We start from the raw sequence: 19,210 nt of genomic DNA on the forward strand, positions 1-19,210 counted from the left end.
TATAAAGTATCTTCACTGATCTTTAAAGCAATTAGTTACTCACACCTATAATTTGCTTTAAATCATTTTACCTATCTTCTTCGTAACATATCATCCATGCCTTACAGTCGAAGAATCTCAGTGCATGTGGTTAACCTTACCATCAAATGGATATATTGCCTTGCAATGTCCTATAGCTGGTAATGGATCATCGTCTTCAAACTCATCATCAAACTCATTGGGATGAGTGTGTTGCTGTGGTGGGCCACGAACTTCCTGGTTGGCATCATCCGTGTAACTCCCTTCGGGGCTATAATGCAATGATGGGAGCATGAGGACTCTGAGGAGGTTTTAGCTCTGAAACTCACAACATCCATGCATCACAGAAAGGGCAGGTCATGGACATTGTTTTGGAATTCCTGTTAGCAGTTTTTATATTACTGCCAGAGGTGATTTACTGAAAAAAAGTCTAGCAAAAGCTTAGACTGGTTTCTGTCTGCTTGAGAAACAAACAAATTTGACATACCTGTCTCCACAAAACATGGAAAACTAGTGAGGCTTATGCAATGGAATAAGACAGGTTTAAAAGGCACAGCTATTTAATGAGCAGGTGTTTTAATTAGACTATTTTTATATGTTACCAGAATGGCAGGAAGAGACCTTTAGAAGTCAGAACCAGTTAAGATTTTCCTTTAGAAGGAAAGGAAATTTATCCACTTGGGAAGGATAAATAACACCCATCACTCCTGTAATCTCCATATTACAGACTCTAGCACAGGATCTAAAGCAGTAGAGACAGAACAGTGACCTCTCTCGGCCCTGGGTGACAAGGTGGTTGATGTCGCTGCTGTGCCGCCTGTCGCTTCTGGCTGCTACTTTACCTTCGACTTCAGAGAGCCAGGCCTTGGGGAAAAAAGGCAAATATTGGTGTCAAAGAAAGATTTATTCTAAACCAGCACATTTAACAAATGCATTGAACTGCAGACAGTTCAAAGCCACACAGAGATTGCAGTAAGATGTCAAGTCTCATAATTACTTCACCCAAAGCATGAACCTATCATTTATGCTTAGCCTACGCTCCATACTAACCTAAGGAAAAAATCTTTAATTACATGCATATTTCAGAATAAGTGAATAATAATATATTCTTCTGAACAGTTTACATCTTTAATAATGTACATCTTTATTCTAGTTAGATAAACATCCTTGAAAATACAACACCCCACAAAAAATTGTATCAGGATGTCTACTCTTCCATCAAGTAGTTTTTCTGGGTGCTATATTTAAAAACTGTAAGGGTTTTTAAAAAAAAAAGTACAATTGTACCAATCACTGACATTTTCCAAAAAGCTGTTCTAGAATCTAACCTCATTCTTGTGTATTTCCATCCGAAGACGGTCCATATTGCTCATAGTCTCGGTTAATTTTGGTTGCAAACTGCTTGGATCACCCATCTGCGGATTTTTTTCATAAACATCCTTCATCTTGATGAGGGCATCTCTAAAAACATACAAACCATTACAATAATTAATATACCAGTATTGATTCATTAAAACTAAAATAATGTGTATAAGATCCTGAACTGTGACTAGATATCAAGCACAGGAACCAGGAACTACTGGTCTTCACACCATGTTTAAATCCTTCTCCCATTCTGTCCTCTTAGCCCTCTGCCGTCCTTTCTTGTGTTGTGCACAGGCACGCAAGGACTCCAACTGTTGACTCTTACCTGTCCAGTCTCAGGACTGTTTTCCACACTGTTTGTTATATACAATTTCCTAAATATTGTCATGTTCTGTTCTTAAAGCACGAAGTTGCAGCTATCTTGCTCAACTGACGCATGCATTTTTTAATGCACCATTTTAGAGCCAATGTTCCCTATGCAGTATTAGAATCAAAATGAGTATTACAGTAAAGCAGAAGGAAGCAATATTAACAGAACCGACATACAACAAACTATGAACTTAAAAAAGTTTATTAATAGCCTGTCTCCTAGCTTTTGAGCACCGGTGGCTTAGGTAGAGGACGTCAAAAAAAACAGAGAGAGAACCATGGCAGAAGCCCCCAGAAATGCACTCACTTTTGGTCCGTTTCCTTTTGTAGCTCTCTGTTAAGTTCATCAATTCTCTGCTGCAGTTTCTTGCGTCTTTGTTCTGGAGGGAGATGGCTGAAATCTTCTAGTGCAGGGCCCTGCAAGCAGAAATACTATGAAACAAGCTACCACATGCACAGGTCTCGGCAGCTGAACTGACATACCCACACATGGACAGTGTTCACTGGAAGCAGATGGACCTCCTTAAAAACTCTACTTGACAGACAGCTCTACAAAAGACTGCACAGAATAAATGCATGTTCTCGCTGCCAGAGTGTAGTCACTCAGTCAAGGTGCTTTCTGCCTTCTGTAGCAGTTGGCTCACAGAGGTAACTCAAAATTTCGAGACCTTATTTTTCTGAAGTCATATACCTCCTCTTACATCCACTGCACTTAAAGAAGATTAAGAAAGGACAGAATAATTTGAGTCAGAACAAAAATCTAAGATGTATATATAATAATTATATACATATATATAAATTGTTTCCTTCTCTGGAGTGTGTTCTGTGGTCATTTGGATGGTATCAAAAGAAAAATACTGTATTTTGGATCTTCGCTCCAAAGCACTATTATAGTTCTCTTCCAGAACTGTAGCAATCCTAGAAAAGATATTAAAACTTACTAAGTTCTGATGGATTTTACCTCAAGTAAAACTGGTTCACAGACCAGTAATATCAAATTATTACTTCAGTAATATCAAATTATTACTTCAATTTATTTGACTCAAAACTTGCTCAAATATTCCAAGTCACCTTTTTTACAGAAAAAAAAAACCAAACCAAACCAAACAACCAAAAAACAACAACCAAAAAACTTCAGGGAAGGAAAAAACCCTCTTAGTTCCCAAACTTAAAAAAAAAAGCCCATAAACCAGTCAATTTAAGACCACCTATTGTTATGAGCCCAAACTTGCACACTTGTGCCAAGATTATAATAAGAAGGATAGAAGGGCCTGGGTATGAAATGCATGGGAAGAGATTTTTATGTATCTTTCAAGTGCCTTCCCCTCAGGGTGACAGACACTGACAGTGTTAGGAAGGAAATACAGTACGTCTTACTCAAAGGTTTGGTTTGTTTTGGCTTTTTGTGATCCCATTTGCCTAAGGAAGTTGGTTTTAACCCAAGAAACCCACTTGCCATTCCAGTAACCCTCCATGGAGGCAAATCAAACTGGCCAGCATTTCTTTTGTCAAGAAGAAAGTTTACAGAAACTTGACTGTTCAGATTTTGACACAAGCCTTAGGCTCAAATGCCAAGTTTCCAACACTCCCCCTTAAAATCTCCTCACCCCCTCAACTTTTCTGCACTTGTAAAATCAATCTCATTACTTTTTAAGAAGGGAATACAAGATATCATAAAAGAAGAAAAATCAAGATATGATGTTTTCAAAATAAAACAAGTGTTTTCTTTCTAGAGGAAGAAGAATACACACTGTATATAGTCTCCAAGTCTAGAGATGAAAAATGACATAAACAAATCCTATTCCGTTCAGAAAGTCTCCCAAGAAAACACTGTTAAGTGGAATACACTACAAAGAAACAAAAATACAATCATGTCCTCTCTATCATTCTTCCTTACAGGTCAGTTTAACCAGAGTATCCTAAAAATGAATTAGAAGAACAGAGGTCTTTTAGTGAATTTTTACTGATTTACCCTGCAATACAATATTAAGGCATGATTTTATTTAATGTAACAGCTTCCGTATTTCTAAGCATAAAGGTCCTCCCTGCAATTTTTTCTTCCAAATTCAAAGGAGTGTAGTATTCAGTATTTCTTCTTTACACAAATTTTAAAGTCTTTTCATATACATATTTTATGCTGCTTAAACAATTTTCCTAACAAAAAAAATCACCAAGTATTTCTATCATGACCAACTTGTGAATACTGGTCAACTCTAAAATTCCAAAATTGCAATTTAGTTGCAGCCAGATCACAAGTCTCATTGCCTTACGTTAAGCATGGATGATTAAGAAGACTGTGCATATGAGTGGAAAATCTGAGGATGTAGTTCAGCACCTGACTTAAAGCAGTTATGATATGGAAACACTTTCAGAAGATTATTTTCATGCTATCTTAGCAGAAGTACAGCAGACAGATCAGCACACTAGCTTACCATCTTCACCGACCACTGCACAGTTCATTTGAAAACAGAAAGAAATGGGAAATTACTTACATGCAATGACCAGTTACAAAAATTACTAATGCCTGAAAATGTATTTTTAAAATATCACTCAAGGATTGACGTTTTCATTTATAAAAAATACATTTTACTATAAGCACAAGAAAATAATTGCTTTAAGAATTACTGATTAAAAAAATACTAGGTGATAATGGGTACTTTTGACTTACAAAATTTTAACACACAACTTCATTAAACTACTTTTGAATTTTAGTGTTCTGAATAAAGGGCTGAGCCTTCTGTTGTAGGAAAAGAAACACACATATAGCCAACATTACACAAAATAGCAGAATTTGATGATGATGGACTGATCAGCCATATACAAAAAATTTGTTAATGATTGCTCAAAATCCACGGCAATCACTCTTACAAATGTAGTTTTTGCAATGTATTTAGTTTATTATCACAGCAGAGCTCAAATAAACAAATATATTTTTCAAGTCTAGAAGTAATTAATTTTACTTTCTGAAAAGAGCATTTGGGTCGTTGTTATCTAAAATTGTTTTATCCAGATAAAAATAAAGACATTTGAAGAGTAACGACTTTATCCTTAGAAGAAGCAAATAAAACATGGGAGCCAGGAGCTGAATCTTGGCTTTAACATTCACAGCATTTTGAAGATCTACCATGCTTTTAATGATTTGGGCAACCCTTTCCAGAGAAACACTAAGCAACTTAGAAGACAGATATCTCAACTTCACTTTTGACCCTGAGCAATGTTTAAGGCTGCTGCTTGGGGCACATACACAACATTAGAATTTCTAGCAATGAGGGCAGTAAAACACTTTCACAAATGATACTTTGGCAGGAATCTCGAAGTCCAGAGATGCAAAATGACATAAACAAACTTCCTGTTCCCTTCAGAAAGTCTTCCAATAAAACTCTGTTCCGGTTTACAGATCACTGCTGATAATGCAGATATTTCATGTACCAAGTGGCATCAAGCACAGACCTCTCATAAGCACTAACACTGTCTGGAATTGCTAAGATTTCAAAGGAGGAGCAGCAGCAGGTACCAGCAGCACTAACGCAGTAAGCTACACTTGCTTACACCTCCTTTCAACAACAACTACTGTTTGCTGCTCTTGCTCTACATCATGACAGGAAAATGTACTGTGTGAAGCAGAGTGGAGGGAGACAGGGTCTGTGACCTCCAGCACCTTGACTGAGATCTTGCACAGGGCATGTTAAACAAAATGACCAGGATGCTTCACTGGCTGATCGACACCAACTCACGGATAAAGCTCAGCAGAAGCAAACTGAGCACCATTTTACATGGTCAGATGGTGACAGGACGAAGGGGAACATTTTTTAACTGAAAGAAGACAGATTTAGATTAGATATAAGGAGGAAATTCTATATTCAGAGGGTGGTGAGGCACTGGAACAGGTTGCTCAGAGCAGCTGTGGATGCCCCATCCCTGGTAGGTTCAAGGCCAGGTTGGATGGGGCTCTGAGCAGCCTGGTCTTGTGGAAGGGGTCCCTGCCCCTGGCAGGGGGTTGGAACGACACAATCTTTGAGGTCCCTTCCAAACAAAACCTTTCTATGATTCCATGGTTTAGTAGTTCTGCATGTCAGTACCACTTGGAAATAATTTTCCAGGAACAAAACATGTGGGAAACAGCATCACATACTATTAAGCACTTAACCACTGTATACTTTAAAGATAAGACTGATCAATGAGATTTAAAAAAAAAAAAATCTACTGCTAGTCCAGTATACATTTAAGTTCAAAAGACTTTAAAAATATGCCATAATGTGAGGTCTAACTGTTAAAATGCTTGCAAGGAAATTTAGAATATATATAAATTTAATGCTCATTCTTGAAGATTTTACAGAGATGAAGTCTTTAATATTGTGGCACATTTGAGTGAATCTAGATCTGTAGGACACTAGTGATGCTTCCTAATGTTAAAGAATTATTAAATTTAAATTATTTAAAGAATGTATTAAGTCTATTTTACAACATGAAGAATGGATTTAAAAATCAATAAAGATATAGTTTCATTTTCCATTAGCACTCCGTAGTAGTTAGGAGATGATCTTTCCCTTTGAAAGAGATTCTAGAACTACTGGTAGTACAAGGTGACGATTTGTGAGGCAGGAGTCAATACTTTTAGTGATGAACAAAATCAAAGTGTAATCTAGGCCTGTGCCATTCCAACAACTACCTAATCCAGGCAGCTCCTCACTGAGTACTAAAGAAGAGGCATTACCTTCACAACCAGACCAGATTATGATCTAATGACTCAGAAGGGAAAGGAGACACTGCCCTCCATATAGACTTAGAGGAACACAAGGATTTTCTAAAAAATGGCAGTGCTAGAAAGGCTCTTTCCAAGGTATCTGGGGGCCTGAAATTAGATGCCACAACATGACTTAAATAAAGTAAGCTTTAACTGTAACTCATTCTGCTTGACAATGACAAGAAGGGAGCCTCTAAATTGTAATTTTACTGCAATAGAGCACTGTTGTACCTTGAGCTCCACATTACGTCAACAACAGTCAACCATTCTTGATGCACATGAAATAGCAAGTCAATATTGTCTTGAAATACCAAAAATGTATTAATTATATACAATCAAATGCATCCAATTACCTTTTAATTTGAATGACTAAATATCACTAAACAACATAAACTGGGCAGCCTGTGCTTTTCTGACATAACAGGAAAGTACCAGTACATTTATCACTAGCACCATAAATGTTGCTAGGAAACCACTTCGTATTTCCCTTCTACTGGCTTCCAGACAAATTCTACTTACAGAATATGCCACTATATTAGTAAATTATTTGATAAGTCTCAGTGGCATTTGGTAGTAATTTTTTCAATAATTTTACCAAAAGAAACTAGGACAAACAAGAGCAACTAATTAATCAGAAAATGCATTAATACTGTAATGTTTTTTAAAAAATTAGTATTTCAAAATCTGCCATCACTAGAAGCTATAGCATTTGATGTACAAAAGGAATTAAATTCTCCCTTCTTTGTTCAGTGTCTCGTAATCAATTTCTACTATTTTCAAAGTCAGCAAATAAGACATTGGATCTGTCAGATGATTATTGTGGTAACTGTATATCCAATGATAAATTACTGCAAAAATATGTTACATGATGGTAGGAAAACATTTGTGAATGTGAACAACAATGAAGAAAGGTATCAAACACATGCTGAGCACCCTCTTTATAACACCTTTTTTTAGGCACGAGCATTTCAAATGTGATAAAGAATATTTCTATTTTATTTTCTTTTTAATCTGTTGGTAACTTCTGAATAGTATGAAAAGAAGTATCCTAAAAGTGACCTTATGGCTGAAGTTTTACTTTTAACTAAGTAAGCCTTATAATGAGGGTGAAGAGCATTAGAAAAGCCACATCACAAACACACTACTCATAGCCCATCATGCATTTCAACTTGTTATCAAACTTACCCCTCTTTTGAGGCTTCTGAAAGAAGGAATTCTGGGCTTCCCTGTTTTTATGTCACTCATGCAATAATGCACTGGTTCAATGGAGAATATGGGATACTGGGACCCATTAGGAGTACTGGATGTGTATAAACTAGTAGGGGTTAGGGGTGGGGATTGTGGCTAATGTGGAAATAAAGAAAGCAATAAATAAGCCAAATGTTCAAAGTGATTTTAAAATGAAAATTCTGTCTTAGAAAAATATAATTTCCATCCAACACAGAAACAGGTTGTAACGTTCCAGACACATTTATACTATAACTGTATTGGGTTTTAAAGGTTTCTGTCATGAATTAATCTTCAGAGTTATAGGCTGCTGCAGAGAAGAAAGGAAGCTTTAGACTCAACACTGCCACAAGATCCTAACAAGATCCCAAAGCTTTTCTTAAAACAGCTCTGCTATTGCCAATTTAGTTACAATCATCCTGGAAGCTCAAGTATTCCTGCTCACTACTTCCTCTTACATACTGAGGTACCCTAGCAGGTTAGCCAAACCAGAAATATGTGGTACATCTATGGAGAATGACTAAAACAAAAAGTATTCTCAAACTCTGCAGTCAACCTGGACTGACACAATGGCTGCACGGCATTCTCAGTATCATCCCAAGAACCTCCTCCCCTTTTTTCAAATTGCTTCTCTCATTTTTTGCCTCTTATACCTCTGCTATTCTTTCCCAGTTCAATTTTCCTCTATTTCCACTGCTTCACAACTCATTCTCTCTACAAATGGCTTTTATGTCTTTGACAACATTCAAAATAGGTAAAGGAATACCTGGAAGTCAAGACCAGCCATAGTTTCAGCTAAATGAAGGTCCAAAGACCCCCATGAATACCCCAGCTGTAGTAAACCAGCTGATTTTATAATGGATAATTTTAAAATATATTTTTAAACCTGTGAATAGTATTTGGAATTAAATATGTATCTTTCAGTAAATATTTTGCTTCCAGCTGCTGTTTTGTAGAGTGCTCCTCCATCCTCCACAAAAAGAGGTGAAAATCAGGGACAAAATCTTTCATCCAGGTCCTTAGGGAAGAGATGCACGTAGTATGTACACACATATGTCACACCTGTGACTCCACAGAGAAAACAGTGAGGCTGACTCCCTGAATGCTACACACAGTGAGTGAACTGGGGAGAAAAGAGAGTAGGGCAAGTCTTGTCAGCTTATTCCAGCTGTCATCACACTAAGAGATTTCTTACAACCACGTAAATGCCAAGATCCAGGCTGAAACCAGTGTACATTTACATAGCTCTCCAAACTCTCAGAAAGATGTCTTGTGGTCAAACTGGCAATTGTGATCTAATTTCAGAACAGGCCAAATCTCACCCACCTCTGCAGACAAATGCAATATTTATGCCCATGTATTAATGCATGTGAACTGCTATGAATTATTATATTGCACAAAAAGTAAACAATCAGTTTTAACACACAGCTGGAGTTACATAATATACTGAGGATGGAATAAAGAATCAGCTGTATCCTTCCTTTCTGTAAAGACCTACTTTCTCAGAATACTATCAAATGGAAAATAAGTTCTACCATTTAGAAGCCCTGAGAATAGTTTCCTATAATAAATGACAGAAACAGGCTTGGAGCTTAAAATAACCTCACAGAAATTTGTGGAAATCATTAAAATGTCTCACTCCAATAACAAAAAAAAGATAAAGCATAAAATTTAAATCTGTATATTCTCCATTCATTTATATAGCTAATGCATGTATTGACAATCTTCTGTTGATCCACAAAAGCATCTTGCACAGAAAGTGTTAATTGTAACTCATAAGAAAACTAAGTAGTAATTTCAATGGTTTCAATTTTTTCTTGAGCACAAGAATATTTTTACCTATTTCCTATTAATATTTCTTCTAGGACATTTACCTTTATGGAGCTTCCAAAGTATGTTTTACCAGTGACAGTTTATAAATGTTAATGTTTTCAGAGAAACCTCAGGAGTTTCGGAGCAGGTGTAATAAAAATCTATACAACACTTCTACATATAAATGCGACATTTAGAAGGGGGTTGCTTTTTGTGCCATAACAGACAGATCTGAAGTCTGCCCAGTTCCAAAGTATACTCTCCCTCTCTTTATTTTTACATTCACAATTAACACCTTTCCTATGCAACTACCAAATCTTAGAAACATTACAGTAATGGAAAGCTACTTTTATCAAATAACTATTAAAAATGCTCCCAGACACAAATTACTAGAAGAAAAACTGAAAAACTTCCCCAGTGACAACTTGATTTTTAGTATGCTAAGTACTCAAACCTACTCAAACACTCTGATCTCCTTACACATACTTTAAAATATATGGGCAAGCAAGAGGAAGATTTTTTTTAAATTACATTCATTGCTGTTTCCATGCACTCTCAATGTTCAAATTTTAATTTTCCAAATAATAATTTCTTAATTGTTACCTTTGGTTTCTTTCCAAATAGCCACAGCTTTCCTTTAGCCTTGCCGACTGTAGTTTTTGTATCAATTCTCATGCCCTCTTGCTTTGGTGTACTGATGGTTCCATCAGAGATAGTTCTGTAAATATTCTGACTGTAGTCTTCAAATGGAAAATCTCCAGGAGGCTCAAAACCAGATTTGAAGCAGTCTATCACTAGTTGAGAGTCCTAAACATAGGACATTAAGGAGTTTAAAATGCAAACCCATCAAGAACCAGAGAGAAAAAAATAGAGACAAATTTTCCATTTAATTGCAGAGATGCACAGAAAGTAAGAGTGAGCTCAAAACACACACTTTTGGATAGAGCAAGTTAAGATAACAACATGCTTTTATCTCAGCAGTGTTCATGAGTGTATAGCAAAGCACACTCTGCTATTCAGAACATTCCAGCAAATATTTCCCACGGGTTACCACAAATTTAAAACAGGGCCAAACTACTTTCCACCTCTTAATCTTTCAACATTGGCATTGAAATAAAGACAGATCTGAGAAACTAAATGTAGTAAGATAAAATAGGACAGAACCCACTGCAATCAAACATGACACAGAATGAATACTTTGTTAACTGAACACCCTTTATGTGTTTTAATGTCACATGCAGGGGAAAATACTGACCATGGTCTTGCAGGATATTCCAGGATAACCAAAATAATGTGTCCAAAATCACACCCAATGAGAATGTGTCACAGATATTCAGATTATACTACATCAATAAAGCAGAAAGAGAGCAGACAACAAAAGCAGAAGTGGTCCCTTGCTGAAATCGAAGTCACAACACTTTTGAAGCAAATACTTGACAGCAGAAAGATAACTGTACAGGTTAAGTCAGTCTTTCCCCTCTCCACAGCTTCTGTCGCAGTTCAATTGCTCACACACATTTAGAAAGTTACTCAGTTCTACTTACTCTATGTTCATCAACTGATTTTGCTGCAAGGATCATCCCTTCTAAGCATTTTGAGATAATTGGAATAACCTTGCGCTCAGAGTCAGCAAAGCCTTTGTAACATTCGCTAAGTTTGATAGTCCTTCTTTCATCCATTTCTTGAAGTTGCTGCAAGTGCAAAGATAGAATAAAGCTTTCATTTGCTGATTTCTTTCCTCCTCGATCCTGACACATGCAGTTACTGTGGTCACCACAGTGTGGGACAGAATTTCTATGCTTTCCCAGTATTTTTATTTGCTTAAAAAAACAGAACTTAGAAGTCCTTTCAGACACAGTCTTAGGATGCCCAGTACAATAGTTATGAAGACTTTATGTCCTTTGATTTCTAAAAATCATGTAATGGATGGGACTTTCTTTTCCTTTTATAAAGCACATGTACAGTGCTTACAGGCAACTGTTTAAAGTATTTGTTTTATGCAAAAATGAAAACCACAGTGAAGAAATGTTACTGATTTCTACATCTCCTCACTCACTCTTTCTAGTTCCAAGTAATTCCTCTCTGGTGATAAATATCTCCATGTTGCTTTTACTATTATACCTTCCAAGCAATACCAATAATTTAAAATACAGGAAAAATAAGAAAAATTTAAATTATCTGCAGTTTAGACACTCTGATTTGAAATACAAACCATTTCCTTTAACAGTGTGCAAGAAAATAAAGAGAAGAATACCATTACGTAAGATTTGCAATATAAGTTTAGTGGAACAGAACAAGAAAGAATAAATTAAAGGAAATACTATTAAGATAATAGCTCTGGAATTTTCACCTGAATGCAGAAAACATCCCAAACAAAACCTAAAATCAGTAAAACATATACTAATAGGTTATCAAAAACTGGATAAGAAGTTGGATCTTTCCTATATATACACTGAGGCAGATATCTCAAACAATATTCAAATTCATCTCTCCAAGGAAAAAACACCACCTAGACATGCTAAGCCCTTCTCCAAGGTTTCCCCACAGAATGTCAAATACTTGCAATGAAGTAAAACAAGTGTAGTCCCAAGAGAAAACAGGACTAGGCCTTTCTGCTCTTACTGCAGAGCTCAAAAAATGAGTACTATCTTACAATGGTAATGGATCTTAGCCCTGGAGAAATAAAGGCAGTAAAGCAGAAGTCTGGTGCAAGCTACAAAGATGATCAACCTACTTCTCCTGGGAGCTGACTGCAGTTCTTGGGTCAGTGTGTAAAGTCAGACCTACCGTGGTGCTGCTTAGCAGTTAAAATATTAGAAAATTCTTTAATAAGCCAAGGCAATTTTCTCCTGTGAATCCTAGACCTTCTAGTAAAGATTTTAAAAAAAATATGAACTGACTTGCACTTCTGGAAAATATTAAGCATATTTAAGTTGAATACCTTCAAATAAATCCAGTGTTTCACCTTCCATTTCCTCACTCCCTGTCTCAGTATCAGTTCCCACCCGTATTTCCCAAATGGCTGAAGGTACATGCCAACACACTTCTCAACTCTCCTCACTTGATGCCCCCAACTATTTCAAACTGGTTTTCCAGTTTTGCAAAGTCCATGTTTTTGAAAGAATGTTAAAAAAAATCTTATTAGTTACATAAAGCATCTCAAGAAATCCCCGCTTCAGATGCAAAGTATTGATCTTTAACTTTTTTACTTGGTTTAGAGAGGTCTGTGGATTGCTGGTAACACTGATGGAACACTAATTGGGGGCTGGGAGGGTGCTGAAACTTCTTCTCCAATGCAGCTGTTTTTCACCCATGTATGAGATCCATGAAACCAGTCACCTCAGCACAGGCAGAGCATTCACATACACACACACACAAGGATCCTCAGAACTACTGATCAGCTCTTATTAGAATGATTGTTTTAAATGTCTTCTGTCACCCAGACATCTCAAGTGTTTATTTTACCAGACTCTTTCAGGAATATTTAAACAAAGAGTCTACAAAGTATAAAATCTTACAGAAAATGCAACCGAGCATTTTTGTTAGAAATCTAAGCATTAGTATGGTAAGCAGTCTCATGGAAAAACACAAGTTGTCTCAAGATTATGGTAATTTCTTGATAAAATGATCCACTAAAATCAAAAATCCCAGAGGTTTAATTTTAAAGTCTACTTCTTCTTTAGAAAAGGATCAGACATATTTTATCTGTTAATTCTTTTACCTTGTAAATCTGAGGAATGACAATGTAGTAGTGTTTGTGCTGTTCCCCATTAAAATTCTGTAGTTGTGCAGCATATTCATTTTTGTTTTCATCAGCCATGTGTGTGCGCAGGTTTAACTGTTGCTTAGCCTAGCAGGAAAATGTTACCAGGTTAAACATATCTTGTACTTTGCAATGACACACAGCATTATTTTATCAACTATGCAAGAACAGCAGTCACAAGTCATCAAAACCAACATCCTTATGACTGAAATATGAAGAATGTGAGACTTGACCTACACTGACACTCCAAAACCTCATTTGTTGTATAGAGAAAGCAATGATCACTGTAGCTCCCTTAGCCAGACTGCTGAAATGTGTATCCTAAAACCCACAGAAGTGACTGATCCTATAAACCGCAAGGTACCAAACAGCAGACAGGTGCCAGTTAAAGGAAGACAATCAGCACAGCCACGCAGAGGGACTCTCATGAACTTTAACAAGGCCAAGTGCCAGGTCCTGCGTGTGAGCTGGAGTGATCCCAAGCACTAACACAGGCTGGGAGAGAATGGGTTGAGAGCAGCCCTGGGGAGAAGGACCTGGGGGCCCTTGCAAAGTGCACTCACAGCCCACAAGGCCAACCCCATCCTGGGCTCCACCAAAAGCAGTGCGGCCAGCAGGTCAAGGGAGCTGCCTCTACCCCTCTGCTCAGCCCTCCTGAGACCCCAGCCTGGAGTGCCCTCAGCACAGGAAGGAAATGGACCTGCTGGGAGGAGTCCAAAGGATGACAAAGATCATCAGAGCACTGGAGCATCTCTCCTACGAAGACAGGCTGAGATTTGGAAATTTTCAGCCTGGAGAAGCAAAGGCTTTGGGGACACCTTAGAGCCCCTTCCAGTACCTAAAGAGTGTCTACAAGAGAGCTGGAGAGGGACTTTTCACAAGGGCAGGCAGTGATAGGGCAAGGGGGAATGATTTTAAACTCATAGAAGGCAAGCTTATATTCAACATTAGGAAAAAATTCTTCACTATGAGGGTGGTGAGGCACTGGAACAGGTTGACCAGAGAAGCTGTAGATGTCCCATCTCTGGCAGGGTTCAAGGCCAGGCTGGATGGGGTTTTGAGCAACCTGATCTAGTGGAAGCTGTCCCTGTCCATGGCAAGGGAGTCTTCAAGGTCCCTTCCAATCCAAACCATTCTGATTCCGAAGCACGCTCCTATCCTGTGCTGTCTTACACGTCACTGGAACTTTGATTTCACTCATAACAAGTAAGCATATTTTATCCAGTGTTACACATTCAATGAATATTGTTTCAGTACTGATGATTAACATGAAAATGAAATACAATTGATAATAAAGAAAAGCCATCACCCTTACCTTCTCAACATCAGCCTTTGTTGCATTAGTATCATTGTCCAGTCGTTCATAGCTTTGCTGTGCCTTCTCTGCCTCTCTGCATTCTCTCTCAAATTTCTTTTTGCTCTACAAAAGGCACAAACTTACTGCTTCAACAACCACTATTCCCATTTGGTTTCGTACATTAATTCTGAATTCTAAATATCAAAGCTTCCACTTAAGTATCTTAAATTCACTAAGTCCCTTGAAAGGAGCATATTGTTAGCACAGCAACTAGGTCAACTAAATTATTTTGAAGGCAGTCTGAAGGACGGATCTACACTACAATCATCGTCAGTATTCACATCAAGTGGCACAGCTGTAGGTAGCACAGACAACAGTATTCAATATACCTGATGTTCTCTATACATGGCTGTTGCCAAGACAATTGCTGTAGGAAAAAATTTTGCAGAAGTTCACATCTCTAGAGAGAAACTGCAACTGAGACTTTGAGCTCCTGCTTCACAGCAAAGTCAGGCAACTGAGGTTAGTGTGTCCCTTAAAGGCATCTAAATGTATTTAAAAGACTGACTTTGCACTCAGGTAATACAAGGCACTGTATTGTTTGAGCTCAACTGTGGGAACTACCTTGGTGAAGAGATAACATCTAAAACTACCACATCTGTTTCTATTCTGATCCTCTGATGATGAATTAAACTCTTTGACATGACCACAACAACAAAACAGAAATTCACTTCTCCAGTATTGCTTCACAATAACCTGGATCAAAAGCATAATATTTTTTTAAAACAGACAACCAGAATATCAGAATGCATCTTGAACAGGCTTGGTTGAATTTTATATTTTCTTAAAAGCATTTGTTTCAAGAAAAAGAAGCTTATAGTCTGTCCTAGAGACATTCACTTCCTGCATTTATCTGTTAAACAGTAACTCTACCTCCTGAAAGTACAATAGTCTATAGTGGTATTCTTGAATATACCTTGGAACAAGCCATCAAGCTCAAGTCAAATTCAGTGACTTAAGATTTCACCTTCATATAAATAACTATCATTTTTAGGAGCCCAAGGAGAAGCAACCAAAGTCTGTACCCATGTTAAAATCAGATTCCTTTATACTGGTTATGCTGGATAAAAGCCAAGGCTTCTCTCAAACAGACACAGAAGCTGTTTACAGGAGATTTTTTTAACCAGGGAGCTATAAATACATTGAACTGTATTATGTTACTAAATTACTTGGACATTCAGGAATATACCTAAATATTAAATCTAAGCAAAACAGATGAAAACAATTCCACTTACAGCCTGTATATCTTATTTAAGTTCAACAGGAATAAAATCCAAACACAAACTCACATTATCCATCTGTTTCCAGCACATGTCCAGATACTGCTGAGCCTTTCGCCCTTCCTGAAGATGCTAAAAACACCACAAATAAATTAAATTTGCCTATATTTTTAGCATTATTACCATTAATTAGTCCCTGCTCTAGTTGACAGCCTATGATGTGCAGTATCTCCCACAAGCTACCTGTACTCTTTGGAAGACATTACTTAACACGCAAGAATTATATCACAGATACTGTGGTACACTGGCAAAAAAAGGTTACTACCAAGCACTGCCTTCCCAAGATAATAGTTTTTAGGTTTAATAACTGTATTATAGTACATAACATTAGAGAAAAACCTTAAATGTGTTTTATAAATATATTACAAAACCTATGTATTGCCATGTTCATCAAAATGGGTAAAAAATACATCAGTTCATTAAAAGACATACATCTTGATATCCTATTTTCAAATTTAAAACCACAGAAATTACCATTTTTCTCTCAGTTTTTAGGTCGTGAGAGTATCTCATCAATTCTCCATACACTCTGTGTCCCATTTCTTCTGCAACTACTTCTCGCTGTCCTGCATAGTCATTCAACTCGTTGAGGATGTTAAAAAAGGCAATACATGAAGTAAACCTGCCAGAAAGCACACAAACACACACGCACCCAAAAAGTTAGACAGCTTTTTAAAATACACTTATTTTCTCATAGTCTGTACTCCTGATTAAACTTTAAAAAATCATAGACATTTTACAATAAACCTTATCTTAATGCTAACAGAGTTAGAGTAGAAACACAAGCTGGGAAAGCCTATGTTAAGCCTAGCAGGTACTGTATGTTGCAATGTCTCTTCAAATACGTTTTACAAGAACATGGGGTTGGTGGATGGAAAAGAAAGAAGAATAATACTACCTGGCAAGCCCTGGAGTATAGTGGTATCTCCTAAGCTGCCCAGGGAGGGGCCTGAGCTTGGGAACGGATACATACGTCCCTAGGCTCGGAGGCTGAGCTTGCTGCAGAGATGATGTGCTTGGCAGTCTTGAGGGTGGAACATGCCAATCATACCACTCCTATGCATCCCGATGCATTCTACAGAACAAGTTTGCTATCAGCTCTGGAGACAGCTGCCTGTTTGCCTGCCCACCTCTTGGCTGAAGTAAGGTGCCACTATGGCTGGCACTAAAAAGGGGGGAAGAGGAGGGGCAAAGGGTAGAAAGTGTGTGTGGAAGGGAAGAAAGGGAAAAAAAAAACAGGCACCACATTAAAATATACATCTTTCTCTCTTTTAACTGTGGAATACTGCCATCTCCATAGGCTTGGCTTTTGGGAATTTCAAATGCCACTCTGGCATTGGAAAGCTTATTCCCTCAAGTCCAGGAACTTTACATAGTTAAAAGAGCTATAGGAAATCCTATTGTGAATTCTCAGGCACTCTGCTCAATATGTGCTCTGGCTGCAACCTGAAACTTGTCCACTTTTTTTATTTCCTAAGACTTAACCCCTAAAGAAAATACAGTATTGTGCTTTTTCAAATAAAATTTTTAAATGGCCATTGAATGGACAGCAAAACAAGCACATTTTTGATAAATATAGTTGTTTGGCACAAATTGTTCCTTCCTCCACCATTAGACACCCACTTATTTTGTCTTCGGAGTAAAAGCAAGTCAGCAATTAAGAGCTTCTCTTGCCCATAACATGACAATTTGTGTACACTCATGTCTCACTAGAGAGATGCATAGCTACATTTATATTGCCATAAAAATGCACTGAAAATCTCTATTACTAAGCAAAAATCCAAAGCCTAATGACACATGCTTGCTTTTCTTTAAAAAACAATACTAGTCTGTACACAGCAAGCTAAACTTCTGCTTTCAAAATTTCCTAAAGTTACCTAAAGATTAATTTGGAAGGGAGCAAGTACAACCTGCCATGTCTACTACATTAGAATACCAATAGGAATAAACATGCTTAAGAATTATAGCAGAACTGTAAGAAGCCAAGCACAATTCTTTTGTTGTCATCACCAATTAAATACTTTATCTTAAAAAAAAATCCATTAAAGGACAGCATATACTGTTAGTTCTCACTTTTTACACATAGAACTTGAAATGGACATTTTTACCTGGGTTCCTCATCTTTTGGTGAGCGTTTAGGACAGTACTTCTTAACCAGATTTCTATTAAAGAAGAACAAAAAAAAATCCTATTTTAGAATCTCTTTTGAGAAGACACACACAGAAAACTGCATGAACAAATGATTTATGTTTAATGTTGTATGAACTTATCTATTCCCTCTGTCAACTTAAAAGGGTCCTTTAGATAATATAAGGCTGAAATCTACAGTATTATCACAGTTTTACACCACTTTGACCTACAGCAATTTGCAAGTATTTTAAAACATCTACTGCAGTGACTAGACATGAATGAAGAGTTTGTTATTTAACATCCTTTTCCCACATGCAGAGGCAGCAGCAGACAATGACAAGGCCAGCACAGGACCACGGTGTCACACAGACAATGCACACTGTGTGCTGTGCCATGAGGACAGAGCTCCCTTCCTGAATTAAACTCTGAGTATAGATTCAGGTCAAAGATTTTAACCAGGGTATTTCCAAATCTTTCATAAGGACACATCAAGAACAGGAAAGGCAACATGTCTTTTCAGAAAAGAGATTTTACACTTTGTCCTACCATCTAGCTTTGCAAATATCTGGATTTTAGAAACCAAGCAAATCTCTAGAATCCACAGGATCTAACACAGCATTTAACACAGTATCACAGTCCAATTTTTGAAAACATTGATATGAAATTACCTGCTTATCATAGAATGCAGAGAAAAAAGGAATGGAGGAGTTAAGAGAAGATTCTAGGAGAAAAAAATCTGGTATGCATGTTGTGTATTTCACCTCACTGTCTCTCTCTAACTTCAGTTGTTACAATTATGAACTACCTTACCATTAAAACAAAGATACTAATTCTACTTTCATCTAAAATAACCTTGTATATTTTCTCAAATTCATTTATCCAGAAGTCATCTCTATGTTACAAAAGCCCACATAGTGAGATTATAACCAGTCACAAAGCATACACCAGAATATGAGCAGGGAGTTGGTGTGGAAATAGTAAACTTGGATCTTTTGCCTGTTTCTACACCCTCTAAGACTACAACAAAAAAACCCAACTATGAAAAGACAGTCGTGTCCTTTTTATATCAATATGTACTAAGAAAGAGAATAAACACTGACTTTTTAAAAATTATCTACACATTTTATCTACTTACTGAAGTTTAA

The 19,210-nt window shown here is 37.1% G+C and overlaps 1 protein-coding gene across 5 annotated transcripts in view; it reads right to left on the reverse strand.

Moving 5' to 3' along the window:
• FNBP1L (formin binding protein 1 like) overlaps positions 1 to 19,210 on the reverse strand; it is a 59,491-nt gene that overhangs the window by 3,785 nt on the left and 36,496 nt on the right. For 3 of the 5 annotated variants that reach the window (XM_068199806.1, XM_068199809.1, XM_068199804.1), the window contains exons 3-15: positions 18,044 to 18,097; positions 16,410 to 16,557; positions 15,945 to 16,007; positions 14,614 to 14,718; positions 13,257 to 13,385; positions 11,080 to 11,226; positions 10,139 to 10,342; positions 7,682 to 7,840; positions 4,185 to 4,199; positions 2,060 to 2,169; positions 1,347 to 1,479; positions 788 to 882; positions 141 to 289 (exon numbers count right to left, since the gene is read on the reverse strand). In XM_068199806.1, the coding sequence (XP_068055907.1) occupies positions 141 to 289; positions 788 to 882; positions 1,347 to 1,479; positions 2,060 to 2,169; positions 4,185 to 4,199; positions 7,682 to 7,840; positions 10,139 to 10,342; positions 11,080 to 11,226; positions 13,257 to 13,385; positions 14,614 to 14,718; positions 15,945 to 16,007; positions 16,410 to 16,557; positions 18,044 to 18,097 (1,511 nt within the window). The remainder of the gene's footprint in view (positions 1 to 140; positions 290 to 787; positions 883 to 1,346; positions 1,480 to 2,059; positions 2,170 to 4,184; positions 4,200 to 7,681; positions 7,841 to 10,138; positions 10,343 to 11,079; positions 11,227 to 13,256; positions 13,386 to 14,613; positions 14,719 to 15,944; positions 16,008 to 16,409; positions 16,558 to 18,043; positions 18,098 to 19,210) is intronic. The other 2 variants (XM_068199807.1, XM_068199808.1) reach the window with 2 other exon arrangements.

This window comes from Anomalospiza imberbis, chromosome 9 (assembly GCF_031753505.1).
Source record: "Anomalospiza imberbis isolate Cuckoo-Finch-1a 21T00152 chromosome 9, ASM3175350v1, whole genome shotgun sequence".
NCBI classification, from domain to species: Eukaryota; Metazoa; Chordata; class Aves; order Passeriformes; family Viduidae; genus Anomalospiza; species Anomalospiza imberbis.